Raw genomic sequence first — 22823 nt, 5'->3', positions numbered from 1 at the left:
AAATGGCAATTTTACGTGAACAATTTCCTAATGACTAATTTTTCAGTAAAAGGATTTAAAATTCACATATGAAAGATTATCATCTAACATTATTTAAGAAAGAATTTCATGGAATAGTATGATCTGCACCTGTTCTAAATTTTCTGGGTTACATGGTTTCTTTCTGGATGTGTTTTTTTTTTCTTAATCAACTATAATATTTCTGGGGTAAGTAAATATGTTATTAAAGTAGTTATATTAGTGTTTGCTAAATAAAAATTATTGGAAGAATCAGCTACGGAAATCCACCCCAACCTCAATGAATTGTTTGATGGCATTGACTGCAAGGAATAATTTTGTTGAAATATCTCTTACTGAGGACTGTGGTGACCATCCTACTTGAAATTGCAAATATCCCTCCACCCTACCACCCCGCTTCCCTTAGCCTGTTCCACTTTATCCAGAGCTCTCCTCACTTTCTAAATTTCTTGTCCACACTCCCACCTCAGAATACAGGCTTCACGAAGACAGAGATTTTGTTTCTTCTGCACGGTTTCCCAAATGCTTCGATTTTGCATGTGTATGTGGCAGAGGTGAAATACAGAATCAATCAACCAATCCAATGAATAAATGGTACATAATTCTCATTTGACTGAGGCCACAAATCTGACTTTTTACAGTTAGTATGACGAGGAGAAGGGTGTGCAGAGCCTACCATTTCATAGGACCTAACATTTAAAGGCACCAGTTAATGTGCTAGATTATTTACATATTTAACATTCAAATCAACCTTGTATGATAAGTAACTATTATAATTTCAGTGATAATGAAACTGAGAGCCAGAGGGCCTAAGTAGCTCCCTGAAGGTAATGGAACCAGTCATAGATCGAAATTCAACCTGGTGGCTCAGTCGGTTAAGTGTCCAACTTCGGCTCAGGTCATGATCTCGCGGTTCGTGGGTTCGTGCCCCGCATGGGGCTCTGTACTGACAGCTCAGATCCTGGAGCCTGCTTGGGAGTCTGTGTCTCCCTCTCTCTCTGCCCTACCCCTGCTCGTGCTTTGTCTCTCTCTGTGTCCAATAAACATAAAAAGAAAAAAGAAAAAAAAAAAGAAATTCAAGTCATGTATGTCTGGGCCTGGTACCCAGCATTTTTTAATACACCACATTACCTCCTGAGTTCCTATCTAACACACATCCTACAGTTAATTGAATTTCAGGGTCAACATCGCATGTTGTAGGATGCTTTCCTGAGAAAGAGTTTCTGAGACTGATCCGTGTGTGGGTGGTTTACTGTGGACAAAGTGCGCAAGAACAACACCTGCTGAGGTCAAGGAAGCAGGGCTGAACGGAGGGAGAAGATGAGCTGTGATAGCAGGTGCCAAAGAGGTCCCAGCCGATCCTACCAGAAGCAATGGAGCTGGATGGTCCTACAGAGTTGTTCTAGCTGAGGCCAGGGGATTAAGACCTCAGTCAGCATTAATCAGTATTGAATGCATCGAGGGAGGAGTATAACCACGAGCCCTTGGGCCACCTGTAGCTTCTTTGCACCAAAAACAATGCCTAGAGAGTGACTGAGCTATGACTGCACAGTAATTAACTCTGTGGACAGCTGGAGGGACGATACACTGTCACATTTCCTCTGTCACCCAACAGGAAAAAGTAGCTGCTGATTAACTCAGAGGGAGCCCTAAGATTCTGTGTATTTTACTTCTGCTATTTCTCAACACAATGAAACCTCTTATCCAACTAGTTCATGAATTAAATCTTAAGTCGCTTGCCTCCATTTCATGGGTTTCCAAATAAGCATATTTTGAGGGGGAAAGAAAATTTATTACTCTGTAGTTCTATCTTCATAGATATTCTAAATTGAAAAATCCAACAAAATGATTCAATATATATTTAGGAAACTTCTAGAAGGGTACAACACATTTATTTTGTTGGATGCAAAGACACAACGTGGTCTAGCCATTAACAGATGAGGATTAATTTTTGCTGGATAACTATGGAAGGGACATCATGGAGGAGACTTTTAAACTATATCAGGAAGGATAAGCGGGACCTTAGAAGTAAATATCGAATGCAGAATGAAAAGGCACAAAGCCAAAAGCAACGCTACAACCAAATATGCCGAGACACGAAAAAAAAACCAAACACGGTACAAGTTTTAGGAATGGTCAATATTGTAGTCCAGACTTCTTGAGAACTTAGGTCTTTACTGTGGAATAATAAAAGGGAAGTCCAAAGAAAAAAGTCAATCTGAAGCTCTATCAATGGGTCTTGAAGTTCAAAGTAATGAGTGTGTTTATTTTGCAGGCAACGGGATGTGAATGAATACTCTTGGAGAGCTGTGACATCATCACAGCAGCTTATGTATATGAGCGTGCCCTGGCACAAAGCCTGTCCTGGCATTTACAGAGCGGAAGGCAAGACTGTAAACGAACACCCCATAAATCTAATTATGTCAAAGTATCCCCCTACCTTTGCAAATATCCCTCCATAATAATCTGGAAGGCTAAAGTCAAATTGTATTTTTTGTGGTCTTCAGATTCCCAAGCATGGACCTGGAACAGGACCATGCCACCAGGTGGCCCGAGTCTCCCATCTACCAGCTTGCTCCTACCTTCTGCCAAACCATAAAAAAGGCCAACACATCCAAATAGAGCAAAGCCTTGGTTTGTGAGCATAATTCATTCCAGAAACATGCTTGTAATGCAAAGCACTTGTGCATCAAAGTGAATTTCAAGAACCCATGGTTCAGTTGTGATCATGTGACATTCAGTGTCATATACTACTCCTACCGCAAGACATCGCTCGTTTATCAAGTTAAAATGTATTAGAGATGTTTGCTCATCTCGTGGAACACTCGCAGAACAAGTTAGTCTCAATCCAAAGTTTTACTGTAATGTACACTTCCTTCTTCCACCCCAGGGAAATAGCCACTCTTGCCCCTGAGGGCACACAGCTGGAGTAACCTACTTCTACTAGAAAAGACTCAGGCAAGAACCCTCCCAGGCCACAGTAGGACAAGGAAGTCAGGGGTCTCAGGCTCCGGAAGGACTAGAAAGGGATGTACAAGTTCCAGCTGGACATATATGGCTGACCCTGAGGACTCTTTTGACTTTGGAGAGAGCACAATGAAGGAGAGTCAGAATGGGACCAGCTAAGCTTCCAGAAACAGCCCCAGAACAAGGTTCCTATGTGCCTGGACCTAGGGATGTGGTGTTTATGATGTATCAAGATATGATGAATAAAAAGACCGATCCAAGAGCGTAAGTTACAGGTAAAGAAAAGATCCATATTACAGGGGGAGAAGTAGTCACAGAAAGAAATGAATGCAAGAAATACCATGGAAGAACAGAAAATAAAATGTGTCCAAATATGCAGAAGGAGCGATACAACAGAGAAGAGGCTTGTGCAGAGATGGTCCTTAACTTACAAACTTGGATGACTACAGAAATGAAGGTATTCTTAACACAGGAATCTGCATCAAGGAAAAATAATGCATTTGAGAAAAAAATAAAAATTCTAGACAAGACTGATCTCCCACAGTATTTGCCTGGATGTATATGCAACTCTATCCTCAGGGGAGACGCAGAGATCCATGATTCTTTCTCTGAACCTAGAAACGAACAATAAAACTATAAATATAAAAGATCTCATCAATCACTTAAAATTATTTCCCATTTTCCACAAACACATACAGCGTTGCCATTTTAAATAAAATCATTCAGCTAAGCAGCTCTTCCCAGGATATTTAGACATTGCTAGAAGGAGAAATTTTAAGATTTATATTCCAATTCTTAATGACTCATTCTGCTTTAGCAAATGGAAAAATAATGATTTTTTTTTTTTGTGGCTGGTGATAGAATGATTTATCCAGTCTTCTTCTGAATAAAACTCACAGTCAAAAATGGAAATTAATAAAAATAAATAAGGTCTATGGTAGTCCCAGGTATATGCCAGCTGGATTAATGTCCTCAGTGCTTATCGGGGGCACGTAGAAAAGTGGAAAACATGGGTTACCTTACAAAAGTGTGTGACCTGTCATGTAGGAACCTAAGACGGATATGAAATATCAACGTAACATCAGAAAATGCTCTAAAACCCATAATTTTCCACGATCTCAAATCCTCACTATTCTGGAGTATGTCTAGGAGCAAACAATTTTTTTTTCCAGATACTTTTAAAATAATTTATGATTAGGGGCGCCTGGGTGGCTCCGTCGGTTAAGCGTCTGACTTCGGCTCAGGTCACGATCTCATGGTTCGTGAGTCTGAGCCCCACGTCAGGCTCTGTGCCGATAGCTCAGAGCTTGGAGCCTGTTTCAGATTCTGTGTCTCCCTCTCTCTCTCTGTGACCCTCTCCGGCTCACCCTCTTTCTCTGTCTCTCTCAAAAATAAATAAAAACATTAAAAAATTTTTTGAAATAATTTATGATTCTTTTAAAAATATTCAGGTACACATTTACAATTCCTGACTATTTTTGTCTGGGAACACAAATTCAAAAACATAAAATAAAAAATTCTACTTTTCCAAGATAGCAAACCCATGTTTCTAAGGGAAATAGTGCATATGGATGGGGGTGGTAGAAAACCTGTATTCTTCTCATGGAATGTTTGTGGAAAATGTTCCTTTTAAAACCAACATGTTTCCCCATATGGGGAGCAGGTCTGCAGCAAAGATGTTGAGTAGACAGTGAGAGAAGCAGTCCGCCATCTGGGTACCAGGCTACTGTCAGCCTGAGGGCACCACTAAGATCAGGCACTCAGGAATATTCTAGAACACAAAGGAACAGCCATTACACCTTACAGGAGAAGCTCTCAAAACCCACAGACCTGAGCTGTAGGATAGTTTTAGAAGTGCTGAAAGGGGAAGGGGGCATGATAGATAGGTGTGTTATCGTCACGGTCATGTTCAGTTATCAACAGAAAACATGGGCTGAGGCCAAGATGAAACCACAAGTACGTACATGACAGTGAGCCTCTGTCACGTAAATCATGTTGGTGGGTAGACGAGAAATACACTGAATACCTCAACAGAAGAAGAACGAAGAACAGGGAGGGGCAAGGGCAGCTACGTGCTTTTCCCCACATCCTGTGGAAAGGGAGCAGGAAAGGGAGATGGCCATGAAATGACACTGCCTTGTATCAAGAAGCCCCCACACCGCCCGTCCTGCCCAGTCTGGTCACTGGTGCATGTTTCCACAGTACGGGGCAAGGGCTAAAAGACCAAAGGGAGTTCGTTGGACTGGAACCCCAGCTTCTCTGCTTTATTAGCGTTTTCACCTTGCACAGGCTACTTAACCTCACCGAGCCTCCAGTTTTCTCACCTGTGGGACGGGGCTAACAGGGACTAAGGATAGAATTATCAAAACAATGCATGTGAGAGTATTTAGCACAATGCCTCAGAGGGCAGAAAATCTGCCTGGTTTACCTTTACTATTTTTGTCAATTTATTTATTTTTGAGACACAGAGAGAGGATGTGCCGGGGAGCAGGAGAGGGGCAGAGAGAGAGGAGAGAGATAGAGAACCCCGAGCAGGCTCCATGCCGACAGCACGGAGCCTGGTTCAGGACTCCATCTCATGAACTGTGAGACCATGACCTGAGCTGAAATCGAGAATTGGACGCCTGACCGACTGAGCCCCCCAGGCACCCCTGCCTGGTTTACCTTTAAATACCTCGGTGTCAAAGAGTATACAGTTTTTGCTAAGAGTCAACACACAACTCACTTTAACAGCAACATAAAGGTGTACTGGCTTAACTGTTTAAATTAACAGTTTACCTTACATTTCCTAGTGTGGGATAGGAGATCACTACTGGTTCAGATGACTTTAGGCAATACGAGAATAAACACCTTTTGTAATTCTGCCGCTTCAGGAGTAAATTCTGTCTGCCCTCTGCCTTCCAGACTGATAATCACAGAGTCTAAATCGACCAGAGACTAACACACAGCCAAAAACCAATTCCCAAAGCCAAGATCCTTCTGGCTTATCCTTGCCTGCATGCTTAGGGTAACCGATCGCTTGACGTGCGCAAAACTCCACCGTGGTACTTTCCATCGCTACTCCTGTCAGAGGGTTTGCTGCACTCCTGGCTCTCTAAATACGTTACCTAACACCGCCTGGTACTGGCGAGTGAGGTAAAAGCAAGTTGCAGAAACATAGTGTCATTAACAGACATTCTGCAAATAGGAACGCGGAAGCCCTGAGCCTTCAGAGCACGGAGTGGGGGTGGGTGGGTAATGACCTAGAGGAGAGTTGGCAGGTCCCTTGCTGACACTTGATTATATCCAGGACACCTCACAGATTGTTCAGTGAGTTTGAAAACATTGTAACAGTTTTACTGACATAAAACTGACATAAACTGCGGACGTTTAAAGTACACAATTTTAAAACTTTCGACATTTACCGACACTCACGATTCTATTATTGCGCCCAAGGTAATGAGCATAACGCACCCTCCCCAAAGGTTCCTGACATCGCTTTGTCATCTCTGCATCCCGCCAACCCCCATCCCCGGTAACCCCTACTCTGTTTTCTGTGACCACAGATTAGCTGGCATTTTCTAGTTGTATAGAAATGGAACCATACAGTATGTACTTTTTATGTGGCTTATTTCACTCATTATCATGATTTTAAGACTCCTTTATATTGGTGACTAAATCAAAACTTCATTCTGTTTACTACTAATAGTACTTCATTGTATGGCTAGCCCAGGATTTGATTATCCATTCAAACGCTGATACACATCTGGGTTGTTTCGAGTTTGGGACCGTTATATAGAAAGCTGTCATAAATGTTTGTGTCCAAGTCTCTGTCTTTACAGAACCTTTCATGTAAATATCTAGGAATGGAGCGGCTGAGCACATGGCAGGTGATATGTTTCACGTTTCAAGAAACGGCTGAACTGTTTTCTAAAGTGGTCATACCATTTTACATTCCCACTAGCCGTGCATGGGAGTTCTGTCTCCACATCCTCTTTAGCACTCGGGATGGTCAATCTTTTAAATCTTAGGCATTCAATAGCTGTACAGTAGTATTTCATCATAGTGTTTTTTTAAATGTTTATCTATTTTTGAGAGAGAGAGAGCATGAACAGGGGAGAAGCAGAGAGAGAGGGAGACAGAATCTGAAGCAGGCTCCAGGCTCTGAGCTGTCAGCACAGAGCCCGACGTGGGGCTCGAACTCACAAAATGCAAGATCACAACCAGAGCCGAAGTTGGACACTTAACCAACTGAGCCACCCAGGCGCCCCTATTTCATCATGGTTTTAATTTGCATTTCCCTGTGACAAATCATGATGAGAAGATTGCCTGCTTTTTTAATGATCATTTTCTTTTCATTGGGGAGATAACCTGTTCAAATCAGGTGCCTTTTAAAAATTGGCTTTTTTGTTTTCTTATTAGAAATTTGAGAGTTTCTTAATATATTCTGAAATCAAGTCCTTTTTCAGGTTATAATTTACTTTCACAAATATTTTCTCTTGGTCTATGGAGAGAAAGTATTTTCTTACTCCTAATAATGTTTTTTTTTTCAAGAATAGAAATTCTTAATTTCAATGATGCCCAATTTTCCACTTTTATGGATGTTTTGCTATGACATATTGAACAAAAGTGCTTAACATTCATCAACATTCATCAACATTAAACAAAAGTTCTCAACATTCATCTCCTATTTTTCTCTTAAAGGCTTTATAATTTTGGTTAGGATAGATTTTAACTGAATTTCCAGACACGGTTCATGTAGAGGGCCAATTTTTTTTTTTTAACTTAATGGATATTCAATTGTTTTAACACCACTTGTAGAAAATGTTGACCTTCCTTAGCAAATTGCCTTCAGACTGCTGTGGAGAATCAACCGGTCAATGGTAAGGACTCAGTTGTGTACCCCTACCCCAGCTCATGTGTTGGAAACCTAACCTCCAATACGATGGTATCCGATGGAGCTTTTTGGGAGATACTTAGGTTTAGATGATGTCATAAGGGCGGAGGTTTTATAAGAAAAGCCACCAGAGGGCTTGCACTCTGTCCCCACATGCACACGACCAAGGATATGCCATCTGAGCACAAAACAAGAAGCAGTCACATACAAGCCACAAGAAAAGTCCTCCCAAGAACCCAACTATGCTGCACCCCGATCTCCAACATCCAGCCTCCAAAACTGTGAGAAGCTCTTTAAATACTATTTAAAATGTCCTAAAATGTACTCGCCCTAATGCTTGGAGTATAGGGTAAGACAGTTACCACACAGCATATTTTTTCTGAAATACTCCCACTCACATTTCACCGTATGAATGAGGCATGAGAACAATGTGAGGCCAAACATAGCTGGAAATGCTCATTTCGCGTGGTGCAGCCTTCATCAGAACACCCGAGTAAACGTTACGTTCAACGATAATTTTTGGCAAGAATATTCAGAGTGCTTTAAAACATCTTTTTTTCAGGCATTGCAAGTGATTAGAATAATAACAACGAGTCTAAGCAATTAAAATCTTTGTTGCCTACTCAAAGTATGATTTATAACAAGTCATTTTTCTTCTACCCTGTATGAAAGAAAAATGAAGAAGCAATCATCTAGACTTGGAAGGAATAAAAATGACAGAGACACAAAACACGAGCCAAGTTCATTAACAAGAACATTAACTTCAAATGAAACATTCTGTATCTGTTTTTGAAGAGATTTTCAAATTTACATTATATTTTCTTATCTTGTGGCACCTAAAGGAAATTATTTGTCTGAATGGCATGTTGGAAAATAACAATGAGGGACTGATTTGTTTTGTAAGTAGCTCAATTTCCAGCATTGAAAACGACCTTATATTTAAGGCAGTAGGGATAAAGAAAGTCATTTTATAGAAAAATACTGAGACACCCTGATGTTTCCCCAACCATCTACGAAAATTTGATCCCTTTTATGTAAACAATCGCTCATATACACAGGCATAAAGCCTTCATCTACCATGGAAGTCCTCTTTTATAAATCCCCTTGCATTTAACAGGATTTTTCTAAATCTATTTCTTAATTTACCAAAAACTAACATATCTTGGGTTGCTGATCAGTGACTGACAGTTATACTAAGTTAAATCAACCACTAACAATATTTGAATCTACAGTGTGCGCTAAAGTATTAATAAGATTATCAGATAAATTCAAGAAACAACAACAAAATACTCTTTTGTGCAACGAACTTTATATTCCAGGGGAAGGTGTTTTCAGAGAAGTTCAAAGATCATGTGTTTGAATTTTGTTGATTATCTTCATTATTGTCTGTGGAAGCTAGGCCAGAGGCATTTGCATGCTAATATCTATAATTTAGGATGTGTGTGTGGGAAAGAGTTGTGCATATGCATGTGGGGGGGGATGTGTGTGTATATTTTATATTATATTAATATTGTATATTAATATTTTATATTAATATTTATATTAAACCAAGATGTGATTTACATCAATCCTCTGATGGGGTCCTTGACATCAAAACCTAATGGACCACTGTATTCCAGGTATCTTTATGTCAAGATGTAAGAGGATATGTACGTATCATGAGTAATAAGTGACTTCAGAGGAACAGACAGCTTCTATATGCCTGAACACTTAGGCTCTGTGCTGTGCTAGGCTGCCAGGTTTTAATATCCCACTCGGGGCTTATTATAAGTTTAGTTATTCATCCATGCCAGGAGGGACTATAATCATAAAAGATCATTCAGTGGAAAATGCCTAAAACTAAACTACATCATAGGGATGATGGGGACACTGGAGATCTCAGTATGACCAGAACACAGATCATGAGGAAGGCATGTGGGGGATGAGACTGCAGGGATAATATAAGAACAGACCTCCCAGCTGGGGCATCACAGGGAGCCCTTGAGAAGGAAAAGTGACAGGAACCCATTTGTTGTAGAGAATGTTGTGGGTTGAACTGTGTTTCCCCAAATGCAATGTTAAAGTCCTAAGCTCCAGAACGTGTGAATGTGAGCTTATTTGGAAATATGGTCCTTGCAGACATAATCAAGTTAAGATGCTGCCATATTGGATTAGGGTTGGCCCTAAATTCAATGACTACTGTCCTTGTAAAAAGAGAAAGATTTTGAAACAAAGACACACACAGAGGGGAGACAGCCATGGGAAGACAGAACCAGAAATTGAAATGATGAAGCCATATGGCAACGATGCCAAATATTGCTGACAACCACCAGAAGCTAGGAAGGAGGCATGGAACAGATTCTTCCCCAGAGCTTTCAGAGAAAACATGGCCATGGTGACACCTGTATTTTGGACTGTTAGCCTCCAGAATTATTAAAGAGTAAAATTCTATTGTTTTAAGGCTCTCAATTTGCAGTAACTTATTATGGCCCCCGTCAAAACTAATAATGAGAAAGTGTCATAACCATAGTAAGTGGAGTTGATGCAAGGTACACAAGACTGTACACAGGGTGACCAACTGGGAGGAACAACATTAGTCCAGCTGACACCACATCATGGGGACACTAATCAGAACAGTGGCAGCGAAAACAAGACAAAGGTGATGTTGATAATTACTTAGAAGGCACAGTCAACAGGATTAGAGATCAGTGGTATAGGGATGTCAAGAGAGGAAAGAGTCAGGGATGATGCCCAAATTTCTGGTTTGCAAAGCAGTTATTACGAGAGAGACTACTTGGCATAGATTTGCTTGGGAAGAGAGACAATGTGAATGTATTTGCCCAAGCACCGTTTGAGGTATCTGAGCGATATCTAAGTGGGCAGGCCCCATAGGAAACTGGGTCTGGAACTCAGGAAGAAGTTTTAGGATAGTGATACAGACATGATAATGTGGCTATGGCACTGTGGGCTTCTGCCACAGTATCACTCAGCACACTCTAGTTTAATGACCTGTTTACCTGTAAATTCTCAACATCAAAGTAAGCTAGTACCCAAAAACAGAGAAAACAACTTCTTTTGATCAATACTGCTCTCCCCAACAGGCCATCTTGCAGATGGAGTAGTGGTACCAATAAAGTGATTTTGGTTCTTCCCAGTCAGCTCTACAGAAGAATTGGCCCTACATACTGGCAGTTTTTTAGCTTTGAACCTTAGCCACAGATCCAAGATAACAGGAAAAAATCCCACTAGACATTCTGCTACATCTTACATGGATTACCAATTCAATTCTCAAAAGAATAATCTTTGCTAACTAATTATAATCATCACTAAGACAAAAGAAACAAAACAAAACCTCTGCAAATCTCCAGCGCTATGCAAAAAGAAGGGGCCTAGGTTGGAGAAATGAGCTGGAGCTGGACAGGAGAGCCCATGGGGATGGGTGGAGAAGGCTGACTATGGTCCAATCAAGATAGCAAATGGGATGAAGCCCTTCACATAGCCAGAGTTCCAGAGTATTTCTAAACATGAGCCATAAGCTTTAGAAATAACTCTCTCTGGATGCATTTCAGAAAGAAGAGACACATGGACACTGAAAGATAAGGGGTGGAAAAGCATTTATGCAAACAGCAGTGAAAAGAAAGCTGGAGTAGCAATACTTACATTAGACAAAATTGACTTTAAAACAAAGACTGTAACAAGAGACAAAGGAGGACACTACATAATTATAAAGGGGACAATCCAACAAGAAAACAAGAGTAAGTATTTACGTACCCAACATGAAAGTACCCAAATGCATAAAGCACCTCTTAACAAACATACAGGAAGTAATAAATAGTAATACAATAACAGTAGGAGACTTGACACTTCACTTACACCAGTGGAGAAATCATCCAAACATAAAATCAAAAAGGAAAACAGTGGCTTTGAATAATACACTGGACCAGATGCATCTAAGAGATACATTCAAAACACTCCATCCTAACACAGTGGAATACACATGCTGTTCAAGCGCCCATGCAACATTCTCCAGAATACATCACATTTTAGGGCACAAGTCTCAACAAATTCAAAAAGATCAAAGTCATATCACACATCTTTTCTGACCACAATTCTAGAAAACTAGAAATCAACCACAAGAAAAAATCTGGAAAGAACACAAATACATGGAAGTTAAATAAGATGTTACTAAACAATGAATGGGCCAACCAAGAAATAAAAGAAGAAATAAAAAATTACATAGAAATGAAAATGAAAACACAACGGTCCAAAACCTTTGGGATGTAGCAAAAACTGTTCTAAGAGGGAAGTTTATAGCAATACAGGTCTACCTCGAGAAGCAAGAAAAATCTCATCAAACAACCTAACCTTACATCTAAAGGAGCTGGAAAAAGAACAAACAAGACCTAAAACCAATAGAAGCAAGAAAAATAATAATGATTTGAGCAGAAATAAATGAAACAGAAACTAAAAAAACCACCCCACCAATATAGCAGATTAATGAAACCAGGAGCTGTTTCTTTGAAAAGAGCAATATAATTGATAAATGTCTAGCCAGATTCAACAAAAGAGGAGGAGGAAGAAGATGGCTGGAACAAAGTCAGAAACAAAAGAGGATAAATAATGACCAAATCACAGAAATATAAAGGATTACAAGAGAATATTATGAAAAATTATATACCAACAATTTGGACAACCTAAAAGAAATAGATACATAACTAGAAACATAACCTCCCAGAAGTGAATCAGGAAGAAAGAGAAAATTGGAACAGACTGATTACTAGCAATGAAAGTGAATCAGTAATAAACTCCCAATAAACCAAAGTCCAGGACCAGATGGTTTCACAGGTGAATTTGACCAAACATTTAAAGAAGAGTTAATACTTGTTCTTCTCAAACTATTCCAAAAATAGAAGAAGAAGGAAAGCTTCCAAAATCATTCTACCAGGCCAGCATTATCCTGGATACCAAAACCGGATAAAGACGCTACAAAAAAAAAAAGAGAGAACTACAGACCAGTATCTCTGATAAACATACATGCAAAAGTCCTCAAAGTATTAGCAAATTGAATCCAATAATATAAGTGCCATTACCACGATCAAGTAGGATTTATTCCCAGGATGCAGCACATCAACAAAAGAAATAATAAAAACCCTATCATAATTTCAATAGATACAGAAAAAGAGTGTGACAAAGTACAACTTCCATCATGAGGAGGAAAGACCCTAAACAAAGTCAGTTTAGGGAACATACCTCAACATAATAAAGGTCATATATGAAAAAACCACAGCTAACATCATACTCAATGGTAAAAAACCGAGAGCTTTTCCCTTAAGATCAGGAACAAGACAAGGATGTCCACTCTCATCACTTTTATTCAACATAGTACTGGAAGTCCTATCTGCAGCAACCAGACAAAAGAAAGAAATAAAAGGCATCCAAACTGGTACGGAAGAAGTAAAACTTTCCCCATTTGCAGACAACATGATAGTACATATGGAAAACCCTAAAGACTCCACCAAAAAAACTATTAGAACTGATAAATGAATTTACTAAGGTCACAAGATACAAAATATACAGAAACCCATTAGATTTGTATATACTAATAATGAAGAAACAGAAAAAGAAATGAATAAAACAGTCCCATTTACAACCAAAAAGAATAAGTCCCAAAGAATAAACTTAACCTAAGAAGTGAAAGACCTGTACTCTGGAAACTCTAAAACAATGATGAAAGAAATTGAAGATGACACAGACAAATGGCAAGTAATTCTGTGCTCATAGATTGGAAGAACCAATATTGTCAAAATGTCCATATTACCAAAATAGATTTAATACAATCCCTATCAAAATCCCAACAGCATTTTCCACAGAACTAGAAAACATAATCCTAAAATTTGCATGCAACCACAAAAGACCCCAAATAGCCAAAGCAATGTTGAGAAGAACAATAAAGCAGGAGGTATCACAATCCCAGATTTCAAGATATAATCCAAATCTGTAGTAATCAAAATAGTATGGTACTGGCACAAAAACAGACATACAGGTCAATGGAACAGAGTAGAGAACCCAGAAATAAATCCACCACTTATGGTCAAATTTTTGACAAAGAAGGCAAAAATATACAACGGGACAAAGTCTCTTCAACAAAGAGACAAACTGGACAGCTACATGAATGAAACTGGGCCAATTTCTTACACCATACACAAAAATAAACTCAAAAAGTATTCAAGACCTAAACTCGCCTAAAGGTGAGACCTGAAACTATACAAACGCTAGAAGAGAACACAGGCAGTAATTTCTCTGACATTGGCTGCAGCAACATTTTTCTAAATATGTCTTGAGGTGAGGGAAACAAAAGCAAAAGTGAACCACTGGGACTACATCAAAACAAAAAGTTTCTGCACAGCAAAGGAAACAATCAACAAAACTAAAAGACAATCTACTGAATAGGAGAAGATAATTTGCAAATGACATATCTGATAAAGGGTTCATATCTGAAATATATAAGGAATTTATACAACTCAACACACATAAAGCAAATAATCCAATTAAAAATGGGCACAAGACATAAATAGACATTTCTCCAAAAAAGACGTCCAGATGGCCAACAGACATGTGAAAAGATGCTCAACATCACTCATCAGGGAAATGCAAATCAAAGCTGCAATGAGATATCACCTCACATCTGTCAGAATGGGTAAAATCAAAACCACAAGAAACAACAAGTTGGACAGGGATGTGGAGAAAAAGGAACTCTTGGGCACTGTTGGTAGAAATGCAACCTGGTGCAGCCACTGTGGAAAACGGTATGGAGGTTCTTCAAAAAATTAAAACAGAATTACCATACGATCCAGTAATTTCACTACTTGTATGTACCCAAAGAAAACAAAAACACCAATTTGTAAAGATATATGTACCCCTCTGTTTATTGTAGCATTGTTTGAAAATAGCCAAATATGGAAGCAACCCAAGTATCCAATGCTAGATGAAAGGATAAAGATGTTAAGTGTGTGAGAGTGTGTGAGTGTGTGTGTGTGTGTGTGTGTGTGTGTGTGTGTGTGTGTTACAATGGAATATTACACAGCCAGAAAAAGAATGAAACCTTGCCAGTCACAACAACATGGATGGATCTAGAGGGTATAAGGCCAAGTGAAATATGTCAGTCAGAGAAAGATAAATACCATCTAATTTTACTCTTATGTGGAAAACAAAACAAAACAAAACAAAACCAAGGTACAAAGAAGCAAACCAAGAAATAGACTGTTATTTATAGAGAACAAACTGGGTATCAGAGGAGAGGTGGGTAGTGGGAGAAATCAGTGAAACAGGCGATGTGTATTAAGAATACATTTATGGTGTAACATACAGTGCGCGTATGTATATATAAGGTTTGTAGTAATGTACAGAATTGCTTAATTGCTACACTATACACCCGAAACTAATATAACACTGTATATTAACTACCTTGGAATTAAAATGAAAAAAAGAAGGAAGGAATGAAGGAAGGAGGAAGGGAGGGAAGGAGGTAAAAGAAAAGTGCTCACTCTCTCTCTGTTGGTCCAAGAGATTTTCCCTGAGAGAAACAGAAACCCAAGCCTAACAACTGGGACATGAGATCTCTCTCCTATCTTCATGGTACAAGGACATGAAGCTGAAGCCCATCCTCGCGAAGGCAAAAATGAAGTAGCCACGAAGACATGGCCCCGGCCCCAGGGAGTCTGTCAGTCTACCAGCTCCGCTCAAAGTGGGAGAGCAAAAAGATAAACAAAAATGAAACGAAAACTCCCCAAGCTATAATAAACCACGCAATAAAACAGGAAGGGTCTGCAGATATAAGAAATGTTAGGTTCTATACATCAAAGTGAAAGTAATAAAATATCAAATAATAGTTGAAAAATAATAAAACGAAAGAAAATATAAACAGGAAATAATACAAACAGACATGAAGACAGATCGCTATGCACAGCTAACATGATTTACTTATCTAGTGTATATCAGTTTATTATTATCATTCTAACATACATGCTATATACATTACTTGGCTTATTAATGACCAACTGTATGTAGCCAGGTATGATTAGTCCCATTTTACAAACCATGAATCTGAACTACAAAGAAGTGAAGGGAAACAAGATCACACACCTTATAAATGGGAGGGCTGGGATTCGAACCCAGGCATTCTCATTGCAGAGCTCACTAAACACTGTGGTGTGCCAAGTTGAACTTCTAAAAGTCATATTTAAAAACTAATCACTGGGAAACTCCTCCGTGGATGGGTCCAATTTAAGACTTGATGCAGGTGAAGGGAGAGAATTGCCAAGATCCCATCACAAAGGCAACATGGAATGATACAGAGCAAGAAGATACAGACATGAGAAAATAAGGCAAGAATGGTACACTGAGGAGTTGAAACCTGGAACACAGGGAACCCCCAAGTGAGAGATTAAGAGAAAAGGGGGTGAAAGAGAGTATGCAGGGATAATGCTTAGAATTTTCTAGAATTGAGGAAAACTATATTCTCAGGACCAAAGAATACAAAGAGTGATATGAAGGAAAAGAAAACATATCTGCCTCTAGACAATGTAGGAAAAAATGCACAACATCAAAGACAAAGAGATAGCGACCAAAGAAAAAGGCACACGACCTACAAAGGAACAGTGATTTGACTCACTGCACACTATGGATGCCAGAAGACAACAGACTTGTCTTAAAATGCTGAGGATAAATAAATTTTAACCTAGATTTCTATGCACAGCCCAGGGCACATATAGGCAAAGGCAGAAAGTGTAAACAGATAATCTATGAACAACTATTAAAGAATAAACCCAAAAGGAATGTGCTGGTATAATAATGACTAATTAGTCATAATAATGACTAATACCTAAGGATTTACCAACCAGGTGGAGTCATAGCCTAGAAAACTAGAGAGAAAATGGTATGAGTGGTTTGAACACAGGAGAATCCTTGTATCATTCAAGAGAAGGACAGAGCAACGGTTAACATTACATACTAGCTATACCTATGACAAATCTAAAGTTAATCATTAAAATAGAAAAACGGAAAATTTCTAAATAAGGGATGGCAGAAATTCAATTCGCATGACAGAAGGAAAAGAAAGAAAAATGACATATCGATGCAAAATCAAAGAGAGATTTCAGATGTGTAAAAATTTAAGACAAATAAGATACACTTATGTACATGTATGAATAAAATATATAATAAATTATAGACACATAAGCAGTGAGGGTGTACATGGCCAACCTCAAGAGATGATGGTGGGAGGGAAAGAATGACAAGGATACCAAAGAGCCTTGAATTGTATCTATCATGTTTTATTTCCAAATAAACACATGAATAATGATCGGATTCAAATATGGCAAAGTATTGAAGTGCACTATCCAGTATTCTATCCTTTGATGGGCTATCATTTTATTAATTAACAAAAGAGAGAGGGGGGAAAACAGGTTCAGAAATGTTAATTCACCTTCCCAAGATCATGGTCCTTGAGGGAAGAATCTGGGGAAATACAGAAATGGCTTCTTTTTTCCATCAACAAGGACAGACCTAGCACGTGGCAATGGTGTTCAGAAGACTAGAAATAGCTAGGAGGGCTCCTGGAGGGAAGGGCCCTCTGGCCCCTCTGGCCTGTTATTAAATGCCACCATTTAACAGGGTGGCACAGGGCTGCGTTTGGCATCCAGTGGTCTGTTCCAGCTGTAAAGAGGCAAAATCCCAAGGGAAGCAGAGGCTGTGACCTAAGGAAAGCTAGAGATCATCTAGTTCAATGGTCTCAGTTTACAAATTCAGAACCAGAGACCCAGAGAGGTTAACTGGCTTGCTCAGAGTTATATAATCGGTGAGTGGTTGACCCCACATGTAATGCTATGCCAATTATACCAAGCATTCTAAACTCTGACCAAGAAGTAACAGAGCCTTCTTGGAATGACGCCGGGGACAGGGATCACCGCGCTGAGGCTATTGCTAATGACAGTGAAAACAAGATGGTGGCAGCACTGATGACAACAGCTAACTTTCTTTGAGCGTAATTTAAATTCTAGGCACTCATTCAAATGCTTTATAACAATCCCCTTGATTATTCCTCTCAACGACCAAAAAAAGAGTCAGGTATAATCACCACCTCCATTTCTGATTCCAGGAGAACCTCTGAGGGTCTCATGATCTGTCAGTGACAAGTGGACCCTAACCCATGTCGACTGATTTCTGAGCTTGAACGCTTACCCACATGCCACGCTGAAGACTCAAATGTCAGGGGGCAGGGGGCAATGGGAGCTCAGCCCCATCTGTCAGGTTCCACTGAGTCTTAGGTTTTTTTCCTATTACCTCTGATGCAAAGTGTGGGTGTGGCTTAGAATATGACACCATCTGATGCCTGTGTGGATTCTGCATGGTTTCGAGTCAGGTGTAGAGCTTGAAGCCACAGTGAGTCGGAGTGGGATGGACTGACTCATGAGTTACTGGACTACACCTGCAGTAATCTCTCTTAAACACAAGTGTAGTTTTCATGTACATAAGGAAAGAGCACTTCTGTCAAGAGTACAACATTTTGCCCTCTCTCTGGTGTGGAAAAACTATTCTCGTGGCCAAAAAAAAAAAAAAAATAGCGACTGAGCCAAAGAATACAGAATAATTTGCTTCACGTCAACCAACAAAAGTGAAAGCCATCCAAGACTTCAATACTTCCGGTAATGAGATGCTATTGGTTAATGGGGTTAATGGATGTTGATGATATAGATTGTATCATATCTATGACTCGACTGTCTCCAGAGAACAAGGAAATGGAGCTTGTTACTTCTAGAGGCAGAACTCCAAAGCCAAGTTCTGGAGTCAGGGGGCCAAGGTCACATCGCAGCTTTGTCATTCAATTATCTACCATGGGCTTGCCCAGTACTCATATTAGGCACACTAAAATTTAAAAATAATGGTCAAAAATTCATGTCAAAATTACCAGTATTTTAATGGTCTGCTGGACATCCTTGAGAAAATAAAGCAACAATTCCCAGTACGTATAAATTTTACATGAGTGAAAACAATGATATGAAAAGCTGTTATGGACACACAGAGATCGCTGACTATGTAATCTTTCTTCCAAATATAAAAATGATATGATTTGCCAAGAAGCATAGCTATTACTCAAAAGGATACACAGTGCCCAGAAGACTTTCTATCTCAAAGTAACATAAAATTTTACAGTTTTTAGAGGGAAACAAGTAAAACAAATCAATCTGATTTGTGAATGGTTAAAGTTTCTTGTGTGCAACATTGAAACTCAAAGAAAAGATCAAAACGGAACATAGATACTCAGGGTGAAAAACAGGTTACACCTATGGGACACCAAAACATTAAAAAAAATAAGGAAATAAGAAGGGTTAACCTAATAGGCTTCCTTTACTGAATTTAGATAGATAGAAATCACAAAATGGCAGCTCACAGGTCAAATCGTTTGCAGAAGTGTTTTGCTGTTGTTGTTGTTTTGCTTTGTTTTTTGCTTGCAGAGCTTTTTTTTTTTTAAATCAAGTTACAAAATCACATTTCATATTTGTTTTCCCAAAACCTAAGTTTTTTTCTGCTCAAAAAACTGTAGCAATGAGCTAGTGTTCAGTAACTGCTGTACTCTTGACGTAAGGGCTTCTACTTACCTACCTCACTTTGCTCATTTACATTACCAGCATGCAACCCTTGTAGACAAGTGAGTTCATAACCCTTTCCCCACTGCCAAACAGATCCAAGCAGAGAAAGTGGCCGATCGCAAGAAGCGATTACCTGATTACAAATCATTAGAGAGAGGCTCATTTGTTCGTTCGTTCGTTCGTTCGTTCATTCATTCATTCATTCATTCATTCAGTAAATGCATGTTGAATATCTGAAAAGTACCAGATACTGAGCCCAAATCAGAATGTAAGTATATGGACTTCTTTCGATCAAGGCCACACGCAGCCATAAGATGTATGTAATAAAGAGAAGTGAGAACAAAACATTGATGAATGGAAATCACATGAGAAATTCTAAGAAGTGCTAACAGTGACAAGGGTCCAAAGGAAGGGGAATTTGAAAAAGGAAGGGGTGGTCCGCAGAGTAAACCTATGGCTGAGAAGTGACAGAAGAGACCAGACAGAAAAGAAAGAGCATACTCTGATGCTTGTAGCAAACCCCTGACATGTAAGAGGGCACTTAGAGGAGGCTGAGAAAGTCGGGCTGAGTAGCGAGAAAGTAAGAGCAAAGGGCACAAGAAAGAAAGAAATTGCTGGGGGAGAGAGGGGGTGTAGGGCGACAGCGGGGGTGAGGAGACGGTGTACGGAGGACTGAATACAGACAAAAGAGAATTTGGCACCAAAAAGTTCACGTGAATAGCCCTATGCTAGAATGAATTCAGTCTAGACGGAATACCACTAAATGTTGACCTCAGAGAAAATTTGGTAACTTTTCCATAAACTGTATCTTCACGGTCACTTTTTAATTTTTTTTTCAGGGTCACTTCTTAAGACACATTCTAGGAAGGGGTTACCACCACCGAAGCTTTCTTTAATTGGCACCAAAATTCAGTGGCAATAAGCTAACAAGAGGAAATCTGTCAATTTCCAGTTATGTTTTATTGTCTGGTGTTCCACTTGTGATCTCAATCAGAGGCGATTGAAAACGTTTCTGTTTCTTTGGCTCTGTTGGAAACGACGTTTTTCACACAGGCATTTAATCTTGGACCAAAGGAATCAGGTGGCATTATTCTCTAGCATCCTCTACAGATAATCAAGGGAAAGAAACACTCATGTACCAATGCTGTCTCTGCCTGTTATACTGAAAAGCTAGTGCCTATCGCATTCTTTTGTGCGTGTATAGTGAATGTGGTATTTCTTCCGACTTTGCTGTTGGAAAAAAGCGAATGGGAAGTACATGCTCATCAGATAAGGATCAAATGAACCGCATACAAGAAAAGAAAAAAAAGAAAGTCAAATGCATTTAGTTCTATTTGGTTCTGAATGTTCATTAGCTAATGTGGTGTACTTAGGAGGACTTATCAGATCCGTTTCATGTCTATAGCTGTGAAAGGGTAGGAAAAGAAAAAGAAAAGTTGCTCTGTGCTTGTGGCTTAAAAATTAAAACTCCCTGAGTTATTTCTTCATAACAATCTTAAACAAAATGCTTCTAATGTAATTTTTAAAAGAAGGCATAATTTGAAATGGAAGCAAAACTCAGTGTTCCAAATATTTTGGGAACGAATGATAGCCTATTGTGGTTCCTCTTAGCAGACACTCCTGCACCTGGAATTTGATACCAAAATAAAAGTTTATTGGTTATTTCTGATTCAAGTATGTATGTGTACACACACACACACACACACACACACACACACACACACACACACCCTGCACTGAGTTTTGAAAAGTCTCATCTATATATACTGATAATTCAGATGTGTTGTTTATTGGAAAACAAGAAGAGAATACCCAAATATATGTGCCAAATTTGTCATGCATTCTGTAAAATGTGTAGTCCAAAATCAACTGGGTTTTTCTTCCATAGTATATGGGAAGAAATCCCAAGTGCTTGCTTCTCAAGGCTTTACAAGTAGAACTTCCAGGACCTTGCAATATACGTCTCTGGGTCCATCCATGGTTAATGTTCATGTGCATTATCTCCGCCACCGGGAGGACAACTACTACCCAGACGTGAATCCCAGCCAGTCTCCACTGCCTTCTGATCCTTGGTTTGTACCGTCGGCTCAGGGATTTCCAAATTCTCAACCAATCACCTTCCTAGGATTCTGAGCAAAACTACTGCACAAAGTAAGCTTAGCAGAGACTTTTCCCTGCCTTTTAGAGTCTTTATAGAGATTGTGGTTACTGAGCACAAAGCTAGGAAATTTTTCCATTGCTGTAAAAACGTTATATTACAGAAGCTAATCCATTTATCTTAAAGCCTATGTAAATGCATTACAAGTCCACATGGAAATAAATAAAAACGATTATTAAGCCTCTGTGTCTGGTATTAGGATAAACACTAATTAAAGGGCCTCTTTTGCTAGGAGCTCAATATTTAAGACAGGAATTTATGTCATGCTCAAACGAAAACCGTGTCCGATGTGATCTACTCACCCTTGCAAGGCCTTCTCTCCAAACCAGTCTCCTTTCCCTAAAGTTCTAAGAAAGACCGGGTCTTCACTTGGTGAGTCTTCCCGAGTGACATTTACCTGCAAAGGGAAACAATAAAAGTCTATATCCACTGCACACACGGATTGATCAAATGAACACTAACCGATGATGTTAATTCCACTTGTTTCCACTTTTTATTTATTTATTTATTTATTTATTTATTTATTTATTTTTTAATATATGAAATTTACTGTCAAATTGGTTTCCATACAACGCCCAGTGCTCATCCCAAAAGGTGCCCTCCTCAATACCCATCACCCACCCTGCCCTCCCTCCCACCCCCCATCTTTTAAAGAAAACGCACACATTACCACGAAAAGGACCAACACAATATCACAAATGTCCATGCACATCACAAGAAATGCCCATCAAATACTGTTAGGCTGTTTCGAGCTGTTTTCAAGAAGCAATAAATTATCCAGAAATCTGAATTTCACTTAATTCTCATTCCTGTTCTTGTTTCCTACCTCCTGTGAGGCAAGCACTATGAAAAATTAAGTGAGCCTTCCTCCAACCTTTTGTAATGTGTTTATGTGTTTGGGTTTTTAAAAAATATGCATAGCATAATACAGTATGTATCTTACTGTAAGATAAATGTAAGTATGCAACTTACATTTTTTTCCCCTTAACATTGTTTTATTACTTGTTCCGTGCTCTTAGATATGAATCTAGTCCATTCATTTTCATGTTTCAGGGCCTTTTTCCATTCTCTGTTTACTCGTCCATTTCCTTACAGGTGGATGTTTATATTGTTTTTGCTGCAGTAAACATCTTTCTACACACCTCTCATGCACATCCCCATTCCACAAAGACACACT

The 22823-nt window shown here is 39.2% G+C and overlaps 1 protein-coding gene across 5 annotated transcripts in view; it reads right to left on the bottom strand.

Moving 5' to 3' along the window:
- Positions 1-22823, bottom strand: part of PRKG1 (protein kinase cGMP-dependent 1) — a 1269228-nt gene that overhangs the window by 195949 nt on the left and 1050456 nt on the right. For all 5 annotated transcript variants that reach the window (XM_058698343.1, XM_058698342.1, XM_058698344.1 and 2 more), the window contains one exon: positions 21949-22043. In XM_058698343.1, coding sequence (XP_058554326.1) covers positions 21949-22043 — 95 coding nt within the window. The remainder of the gene's footprint in view (positions 1-21948; positions 22044-22823) is intronic.

Source organism: Neofelis nebulosa, chromosome 13 (genome assembly GCF_028018385.1).
Source record: "Neofelis nebulosa isolate mNeoNeb1 chromosome 13, mNeoNeb1.pri, whole genome shotgun sequence".
NCBI classification, from domain to species: domain Eukaryota; kingdom Metazoa; phylum Chordata; class Mammalia; order Carnivora; family Felidae; genus Neofelis; species Neofelis nebulosa.
This window is presented reverse-complemented; position numbering and strand designations above follow the sequence as displayed.